The sequence below is a fragment of the Acyrthosiphon pisum genome, chromosome X (genome assembly GCF_005508785.2).
Source record: "Acyrthosiphon pisum isolate AL4f chromosome X, pea_aphid_22Mar2018_4r6ur, whole genome shotgun sequence".
In the NCBI taxonomy this organism is placed as follows: domain Eukaryota; kingdom Metazoa; phylum Arthropoda; class Insecta; order Hemiptera; family Aphididae; genus Acyrthosiphon; species Acyrthosiphon pisum.
In genome coordinates, this window is record NC_042493.1 from 40,534,548 (window position 1) to 40,544,412 (window position 9,865).

At 28.1% G+C, this 9,865-nt stretch overlaps 2 protein-coding genes and 1 long non-coding RNA gene across 5 annotated transcripts; 1 reads left to right on the plus strand and 2 right to left on the minus strand.

Moving 5' to 3' along the window:
* The first annotated feature begins 1,028 nt into the window (after positions 1 to 1,028).
* On the plus strand, positions 1,029 to 2,157 carry LOC107883926. Its single transcript, XR_001679592.2, has 3 exons — positions 1,029 to 1,435; positions 1,576 to 1,677; positions 1,793 to 2,157. It is a non-coding gene; the product is annotated as an uncharacterized LOC107883926 (long non-coding RNA).
* Positions 2,158 to 4,451: 2,294 nt separating this feature from the next.
* Positions 4,452 to 7,938, minus strand: LOC107883927. Of its 3 annotated transcripts, none has more exons than XM_029486111.1 (10): positions 7,696 to 7,938; positions 7,551 to 7,586; positions 7,369 to 7,407; positions 6,607 to 6,831; positions 6,342 to 6,512; positions 6,170 to 6,266; positions 5,985 to 6,086; positions 5,689 to 5,889; positions 5,326 to 5,412; positions 4,452 to 5,250 (listed from the first exon to the last, which is right to left on the minus strand). In XM_029486111.1, the coding sequence occupies exons 5-10, from the start codon at positions 6,461 to 6,463 to the stop codon at positions 5,116 to 5,118; spliced, it is 744 nt and encodes a 247-aa protein (XP_029341971.1). In that variant the 5' UTR covers positions 6,464 to 6,512; positions 6,607 to 6,831; positions 7,369 to 7,407; positions 7,551 to 7,586; positions 7,696 to 7,938; the 3' UTR covers positions 4,452 to 5,115. The 3 variants fall into 3 exon arrangements, with proteins under 3 accessions (XP_029341971.1, XP_029341967.1, XP_016660420.1); XM_029486107.1 differs by having other exon boundaries at positions 6,607 to 7,229; XM_016804931.2 differs by having other exon boundaries at positions 6,607 to 7,407.
* Positions 7,939 to 8,893: 955 nt separating this feature from the next.
* LOC115033107 lies at positions 8,894 to 9,445 on the minus strand. Its single transcript, XM_029485117.1, has one exon. The coding sequence runs from the start codon at positions 9,443 to 9,445 to the stop codon at positions 8,894 to 8,896; it is 552 nt and encodes a 183-aa protein (XP_029340977.1).
* Between the last annotated feature and the right edge of the window lie 420 nt (positions 9,446 to 9,865).

Below are 9,865 nucleotides of genomic sequence, written 5' to 3' on the forward strand. Positions count from 1 at the left end.
AGGTAGTTTTTGTACATTTTTTTCAAGTTCCAGTTTTCTTTTTCTATTTTCAACCCCACTTAGCTTTTTTTTCAATTCATTATCTTTTTATTTGGTTAAGAAATGTTAAAATAAAAAAAACTTTAGAGGTGAAATGAATCCGACAACAACTTTACTGTTGACTGTTCGACATGAATAAATGAACAATAAAAATATTATCGTACATTCCAACATTGTAAATACCTATTATAAAACCTAAGCATTTATCGTCGATCGTCAATTTGGGTTTTCTCCGAAACTGACTGATAATGACTAGGCAACTATAAATATAAAATATGTCAACACCGCGCCAGTCCAAAATATAAACAAAAGATAAACGTATTCGAATATCTTATATTATTTATTCTGTTTAAATATATAGGTAGTTTATAATATAATTTATACATATTTTATGAGATATTTTTAGCTTATTTGTTTATTTTTCATAATCTTGAGAGCGCCCTGATATCAACAGCGCCCGGGACAAGAGTAGGGGAGACTGGGTACAATTGTAACATGGTACAATTGTAACACGGGCAATAAGTCGTTCAATAATCAATATAAAAATCTCAAACAAATTTAGCAGTTAGCCATATCTGTATAACAATCGATGTTTCCTTATCAAAATTATGATAACTAGGTAACTTTTTGGCACGAACTAAGATATATCTTAGTTCGTGCCAAAAAGTTACCTAGTTATCATAATTTTGATAAGGAAACATCGATTGTTATACAGATGGCTAACTGCTAAATTTGTTTGAGATTTTTATATTGATTATTGAACGACTTATTGCCCGTGTTACAATTGTACCATGTTACAATTGTACCATGTTACAATTGTACCATGTTACAATTGTACCCAGTCTCCCCTACTCTTGTCCCGGGCGCTGTTGATATCAGGGCGCTCTCAAGATTATGAAAAATAAACAAATAAGCTAAAAATATCTCATAAAATATGTATAAATTATATTATAAACTACCTATATATTTAAACAGAATAAATAATATAAGATATTCGAATACGTTTATCTTTTGTTTATATTTTGGACTGGCGCGGTGTTGACATATTTTATATTTATAGTTGCCTAGTCATTATCAGTCAGTTTCGGAGAAAACCCAAATTGACGATCGACGATAAATGCTTAGGTTTTATAATAGGTATTTACAATGTTGGAATGTACGATAATATTTTTATTGTTCATTTATTCATGTCGAACAGTCAACAGTAAAGTTGTTGTCGGATTCATTTCACCTCTAAAGTTTTTTTTATTTTAACATTTCTTAACCAAATAAAAAGATAATGAATTGAAAAAAAAGCTAAGTGGGGTTGAAAATAGAAAAAGAAAACTGGAACTTGAAAAAAATGTACAAAAACTACCTAAGATCGACAATTTCTTTTCAAAAACAGAAACCAACGGTAAGCAATTTTTACAGCTGTCAAAATAAATTATATATTTATAGTTAAATACTTAAATGTAATGAGTTTAATCAAGGTTATATAAAACATGTTTTAAACATCTAAATAAAATTAAAATAAACATAACGTTGTTTCTACAGAGATTGTACAAAATAAATTATTTGAAACGAAAACGGTATCAACTAATGATGTGGACCATGATTCAGATATGGATAAGTATATTACAGAAACAGAAACCAACGGTAAGCAATTTTTAAACCTGTTAAAATAAATTATATATTTACCTATAGTTAAATATAATGAATTTAATCAAGGTTGAGATATTTAAAACAACTTAATGAATTGAATTCATTTCAGAACTAGAGAGCTTTAAAGAGCATGTTTGTTTACAACATAGATGACGATTTAAAAAGAGCAAAATTTTTTAAAATGTTGAATTTTATTTATAAAAATAAACTTCAAGATGCATATCCAAATATATCCGTTGCTTACCAACTATATCTTACAATGCCAGTTATTTCAGCTTCGTGTGAACGAAGCTTTACCAAATTGAAATAAATAAAAACATATTTAAGATCTACTATTGAGCAAGCAAAGCTTAATCTATTTTATCCATAGAAAATAAAATTGCAAGACAAATCAATTATGAAGACATAATTAATGATTTCGCTGCAAAAAAAGCTAGAAAAAGTAATTTTTAAATTTTCAGATTATAATTTTTTTACTTAATTAAATTAATCAATAGATTTTTTATTTATGTTTTTGTTTTTATATTTTTTAATGGTTTTTAACTATAATATTGACTATGATCTATAATATTATAATATATGTTAAGACAACGATTTAAATAAAAATATGTTATATAAAAATATACTTTTGATTTGTACCTGTTTAAAATTTTTTTTTCTGTTGACAACCCGCAAACCCTGACCCCTGTAGCTAATACTATGTAAGGGCGCTACATTTTTATTAGCCCCGGGCGCCAAATGTCTTAGATCCGACACTGGCTATACACATCAGGGTAATTTATATTGTTAGAAAAATATGTTTCAATATTTGTGATGAATTTATAAAAGTTATAGTTTGGGTGCACTTAGTCTAATCTGCCTTTAGATTTTAAATTTACTAATTCAGCTTCAGGGAAATTTGAAAAACAATTTGGAGTTTTAAATGCCCCAATACAAATTGTACATTCTGTGGATCTTAATATTTGTTTACTTAGATATCCAACCAAATCGTAAATCAAGCGTTCTTTGACTGGCGAGAGATTATAGTCATGCTCAAAAATGTCAGAAAACTCCCAGTTTCCATCATCAACAAGACCATTCATTTTTTTTTAAATCATCAAGTGTTGAGGGATATTTTGTACTCCCAAAAATATGTTTTATGTCTTTGATGGTTATTAAAGGTGAAACTTCATTTTGCTGATCAATAGTACAATTTCCATAATTTGGGGACTTAAACAAATTGTACATAGATAAAAGTTTATACAGTTGAAAAAAAGGTAGGAGTCCCTGGGTGATCAATTTGCACCTGCAGCAAGGAGAATAGTCCCAAAACAGACTATACGAGTAAGTATTGTAATGTCACCATTAAAAACTACAATGGTCAATGATGTTCAGATGTTATAATAAATAATAATATTAATTTTAATCATTAAAATGACTACATTCGTATATAATATTTTAAGACCACACTATTGGGTCACTATTAAGAGGACGTCGTACCCGCATATGTTGTCTCCGTCTTACAAACGTACGACATAGCAAATTTTTGTTCGCTAGTTTCAATAGGGTGCTGTCATTTTTGATTTTAGAGTGAATTGACCTATTATCAAACTATTTTTTAGATTCTGAGTGGAACGATGAATGTATTGGTTTTACAATGATGTGTGTTTTTTTATTTTTTTTTGTGTCTGTCATCACCTTTTAGGACAGTAAAAGTGCTTGGATTTTCTTCAATTTCTTCTGATAGGAAAGTGAATCTAGTTGGTACTTTGGGGGGTCAAAAGGAAATTTCTCCAATAGTTTTCAAAAGCGCCTTGAAAAACAAAAGAAAAATTAAGGAAAAACGGGAATTTTTACGCAAAATATGTTTGCGAGAAAATTGATTTTGGTTTTTGGTGTAACTTTAAAACGAATGACTGTAGAATGTAGATACATGAAATTTTCACTGGTTGGTTATATTTCCATTTTCTATACATGATAAAATTCTAATCAAATTAGAGAATACAATCAGAAACAGAATTTTGAAATGGAGACTTAGAGAGTCTGGTTTAAACTAAATGCTTACTGTTTCGTCTGTATTTTTATAATTAAAATTTAGAGTAGGAAGTGTAATATTTTTTGATTAATAAATAAATCGCGTATTTTTGTTATGGATGTGTACTTATTATCCTACGTTTTAAATATCCAGAATCTATTTTCCTTTAAAACCATTTTACGACATCAAAAATGTATTACATAAATTTTAATATTAAATAATAGTAATAACTAATAGTTCGATCCTAGTCCGTGGTAGCGCTACATTCGCACTTGCCCCATTTCTCCCCGCACAAGCCTACTCCATTCCATAAGCGGCCCGGCTCCCCGTCACCCGCCCGCCTGTTCGTTTCCAGTCCATACTATCTTAGTTCGTGGGGGTAGTTGTCAGAAAATTGATAAGGATAGATACAATAATTTTTGAATTTTAAGTGTGACCAACGTAAAAAAAAATAATGTGCTTGTGCAATAATTTAATGCTTAATACTCGTAAACCTTGTATAATATATACAAAATTATGTATTCACATATTCCGCGTTTTTTTTAAAAAATTATTTTTTTTTTATAAAATTTAAAAGAAAATATTTTTTTGTAAATGCTAGTTGTCATAATACATTTTAGTTTCTGAGCGGAGCGATGAATGTATTGATTTAACAATGATGTTTGTTTTTTTATTTTTTATTTTATATATTTTAATATTTTTTTTTGTGTGTCCGTGTACACGATAAGTACTCGGAATAATGCGTTGATTTTAAACTTCAGTATCTGGAAATAAGGGGGGGGGGTGGAGAAACGTTTCTATGGCCCCCCAAACAAATTAATATAAAAAAAAATGTTTAGCTAATTTGCTAATAATTTATATAAAAAAAATTAATTGTGTTAAATTTAATCTATTCCTATTTGGTGAATATTTTATTCTGCAAAAAAAACAATGTGTAGACCCGAGTAGGCCCCCCAACATAAACGGTGTACTAAACTAGACTAAACTAGCATAAAATAATTTAGTGCAATATCAATGGAGGTTAGTACACACTATACACGTATCCTGTAAAACTATTTTATTGTATAAAAATCCCAATTTTCGAATGCCTTTACAATATATAATTAGTCAAAGAGGATAATCAAAATTGTCCAGGGTGGGTACTGGGTAGGTACATTCATCAGATAGTAAGTACATACCAATTTTGACATTAAATAAGTGTTGAACCTAACCAGTCTTCAAAGAATACTTTTCAATAATTATTATTCGAAAAAAATTAGGTACCTATTCAGAATACGAACATTATTGTCGTGCGCTATAATGACTGCGCTAAATTGTCTTGGATCCAACATAAACATAGGCGGAGGCCCACAGGGAAAATTAACATGGTCATTTACGATAGTGCTATAAAAATAGAATATCGTAAGAAAAATAAATATTTATGAAATTTTACTATGAAATGCATTTTCTACTTCTTGATGTTGAACCGTGTATATTATAATTGCATTGAATCCATCCAACATACTTGGAATACTACTATTTCGGTCGGACGGGAGATAAGGTAAAGCAAGTATCTGTTAAAATTATTATCATATCAGTACAAAAATGTTTGAAACTCATTGATAAATACTATTTAAAAGTTAAATTACCATCCTAAAAATTCGAGCTGCTATAGGATTCACCTTTACTAGGTTATAAATTTGTATTTGTTTATTCCTCATATGTCTTAAAATGGACTGTTCATAAAACACAAAAATAAAAAATAATTCTGTTTGAATATTTAATCATATACAATGTTGATATTTTTATGTTACAAGTTTACAATAATCAACAACCAAGTTTTTCAGTTTGATTCTACATTTTAGAATGTTTTTGTATTGACATACATTTTTACCTATATTTATAGAATTTACCTATATTTCAATTGTTATATATATTTATTATATTTTTTTCTTAGATGATTAACTGTTTGAATATTTCATCATATTCAGTTGGTGTAAGAATAAATTTACCTGACAATAATGAAAATAGCAACCTTGATGGGTACTTTCCGGAAATACTAATTCAATACTATTTATCTGGCTAATCTCGTAATCAGTAATTATAGTCAATTTATCATACTGCAGGGGTAAGACATTACGAACATATTGAAACAGCTCCTTGTAAATAATTTCTGTTTTGCCAGTTAGTAAAGCGTATACCATCGGGAAACTCTGTCAAAAATTAGGAAATATTAAATTAGTCAACTAAATAAACCATTTACAGTATACAGGGAGTTTTAATGGTGATATTACTAGTTAGTGCTTACAATATTTTTATATATTATATGAAAGGTAAAAAGTTGATAACAATCCCCATCGATGGTTTTTGGAACTGTTTTAAACGTACCATCACAGCCGGCTATTATTACCTACAAAAAAAAAAACAAGAAAGTTAATTACACTGAATACATCATATAAGTACATTAAAACCATTCTTAATTTATCAACTTACATTTTTTAATTCATTTTTTATGTTTTCAATATATTTAATATTACAAAATAATACACCGACAATTGTGCCATTAACCGTCAGTGGTCCTTGATAGAATCTTAAAAAACGATTTTTTAAATTAATTTAATAATAATCAGACAAAAATAATGTGCATGATAACTAAAAAACATACAAACTTTCCGGAGTTTGAAATGTCATTGTAAAATGTCTATTATTTTCTAATAGTAATAAATTATTCAAGTGGTTCAAGTTTTTAGGTGTAGGTGGAAAAATAGACTTCTGAATTTTTTTCATTCTTTCAACAGCTTGTAGAAAAGTATAATTAGTAGCACCTTCTGGGTGACTAATACAATAATAAAATATAAAATAAGGGTAGTAAGATTTATTTTTTGCTAAAATATTTACACTAAATAGTAATATATAATTAGTGTAATTACCTAACAATACTTTCCACATATAAAGTACGAGCTGAATATGAGCGGGCAGAGTGTTGAACACATTTGTTACCAAGTTCATTTCTAAGTTCTCTCACTTTGGTGTCTGATGTTCAAACTTTATGATTATGGCATCTTTTGAGTGAAAACCCATTGTCCTTAGTAACCGAAGAAATAAAAGCGGTAGCTGGGCATCCATTCGTTGAAGTTTCTTTACATTTTAAATATCTAATGTACAATTACAAAGTAATAAAATTATATATCAAGAAAAAATAATAAAATTGAACAAATATTAGTAGAATAATAATTACCAAATCGTACTTACAATAACTTTATGGACACAATATCTATCATATTATACTCACTATTTTCATTATATAATGCACTGTTATGTCTTATAAATTTATTTATTGACTTTTGCTCATTTTGTATACATAAAATAAAATGAAATAATAATATAATTAAAGAACAAAACAGAAATAATTTACACTTTTTTTCTGTCAATTTACTTCTGAAGTAAAGAAACCCTAAATTGTCCTCTATGACCTCTTCATTATAATGTACACCTGGAATTAACTTATATGTTTTTGGCCGATCTCCAATTGGCCAAAACTGAATAATATTGTCTATAAGATAATAATGACTTAAATGGTAATCTTAGAAAATTAAGCATGGAATTCTTATTTTAATCAATTCTCAACCCGTTAATGATAAAGTTTTATTTTTTTATTTAAAGTTGCTAAATGTTTTGTATTATATGCATACCGTCAGCTACAACATCCGCTGCTTCAGGTACATCTTGAACTGAAAAAATAATGCATTTTCCATTAAAAAAAAATCATTACAACTACAAATCATAAAGAAAGAAAAATGTTAAGAAATAAACTATTAATATGATTTGTTTGAATGTATATATTCTAATAAATAGATCAATGTACAATGCATACCGTCAATTACATTTGCTGCTTCAGGTACATCTTGAACTGAAAAAATTAATGTATTTTCCATTAAAAAAAGAAAATTATTACAACTACAAATCATAAAGAGAGAATAATGTTATTTCTTAAATATTAATACTTTATACATTCTTACTTGGTAAGATACAATAATCATGATCAATCAAATGCTCCATGCCTCCATTGTATGTAAAATTAAAATAATTGAAATAAAGATCTTAAACAGTTTTTTCAAATCGACGTACCAATTACCAAAAGATGAATAATTACAAATTACAATACATAAATACATTAATGATACATTTTATATTCTGATAATGATAATGTCTGTACAAACATTTTGTTATCAAACGTTGGCAATACTTCAAATGGAATTAGAAAAAATCTCTTATCAATTTTCTGACAACTGCCCAACTATCAGTTTTAATTCAAGATAAGAAACATATTCCAAACCACGGCTATAGATATGAATAGTATTATGGTATTGATAACATGTTGCATTAATTGATTAATTTAAATATTTACATTTTCAAATTTGGTTTGTAGAAGTAATCTATACAATCGATTAGTTATTGCTTTACTTATAATTATTATAATTCAATAACCCATTTGTTTGCACTCGTAATCAAAATTATTGTATGAAAAACAATAGTATATTAGTATCTACCATCTATCTTACTAAATAAATGATTATTTAAATGTTGGGATTCACAAATTTGAAATCTGTAAGTACATAATAGTTTTTGGTCGTATTTATTTGAAATTAATAAAATGGTTCAGTTATTATTATTTTTATAAGATTAACTTCTATATGTTGTATATTGAATTCATATAGGCATATTTTTTGTTGGGGGGGGGGGGGGCTGAACTCCAGAATGTTTTGAAACCATGTACTGTCCTCATACCTTATTTTTCTATCAAAAAATATCAAGACTCCAGCACCTCTTTAATTTAAGTCTCGTTATGCCTATGGTTGTATACTCGTTTTAGTTTCAATTTAGTGTTATTTATTATTATTATCAGGCCCGGCGCAAAGCTAAATGACGCCCCAGGCAAAAATGCCAAATGGCGCCTTTTTCATACGACATACATAATATCATAATAGTCAGAAAAAAATGTTGTTCATGGACAGAAATACGGAAAAATGATATATTATTATGCTTAACTTTTAACATATTATTATGACAAAATATAATGTAATAGGTATAATAATTAATAGGCACATATAATTGATATAAATACAAATACTAATAATACAAAAATAAATAATACAGAAATGGTTGTAAATTAATAATAATAGAGATGCACAATGAAACATGACATAAATAAATTAGTTATTTAAATTTCTTATCGATCCACACTTTTCTTGATTTTCTCTCCGCAAAACTTTGTATAATTGTAGAAAAATCGATTTCCGCAGCTATTTCGTTTTCTATGGATAACACCGATAATGAGACCAAACGTTCATTAGCCATAGTAGATCGTAAGTATGTTTTTATGAGTTTTAATTTGGAGAAACTCCGCTCACCACTAGCTACTGTCACTGGTAACGTCAATAATAATCTTAATGAAATCCAAAGATTTGGAAATATGTCTTGGAGTTCATAGTCAAAAATGTATTGAAGAATATTAAGAGGTGAACTTATGTCCAAACAAGAAATTAATAATTGCTTAATGTTCAGAATCTCTGTGCATAATTCGACACCATCAATATCAGAGTCAGATCCATCTTTGAGGTGATTGTGTAGATCCATACAATGTTTTAATAATTCACTTTCATTTACGGGTGCATTTTTTAAATCGTACAAAAAATTCCATAAATCAACATGGATCTTTAAAAGTTCAAAACGATCTGTCAATGATGTAGTAAATTTATAGAACAACATATACGATAAACATTCTACGCGACTACGCTAAACCATAGTTTAAATATACTTATATTATTTTAATATATGGCTAAACGCTAAACGGAATAACCATAATAATAAGTAATAACTATCAATATTTCAGTAGGTACAAAGTTATAGGTATTTTATATTAAAAAAAAAAATATATATTACTGACAAAAATGTGCAAAATTGTAAAAGCAATTTCGGCGCCCCCTGAAAATGGCGCCCTAGGCGACCGCCTGAGTCGCCTTACCCTCGCGCCGGCCCTGATTATTATACATTTGCTGTGAGGTGATTACTATTTTACAAAATGTTGAAATTTTAATTTTAATTTCTTAGGTAATGAGTCCTGAAAAAAAAGCATGGATTAAACCATCTTTTGAAGAAATCCCATCAACCATTAAGTCATTGAAGCAT

Bases quoted from the DNA above. Each gene is read 5' to 3' on its own strand.
- LOC107883927 (XM_029486111.1), bottom strand. From the start codon at position 6,463: ATGAAAAAAATTCAGAAGTCTATTTTTCCACCTACACCTAAAAACTTG. The intron at 6,267-6,341 runs GTATGTTTTTTA...TCGTTTTTTAAG, and splicing joins TTTCAAACTCCGGAAAGTTT to ATTCTATCAAGGACCACTGA. The intron at 5,251-5,325 runs GTAATTTAACTT...TAATTTTAACAG, and splicing joins CAGCTCGAATTTTTAGGATG to ATACTTGCTTTACCTTATCT.
- LOC115033107 (XM_029485117.1), bottom strand. From the start codon at position 9,445: ATGTTGTTCTATAAATTTACTACATCATTGACAGATCGTTTTGAACTT.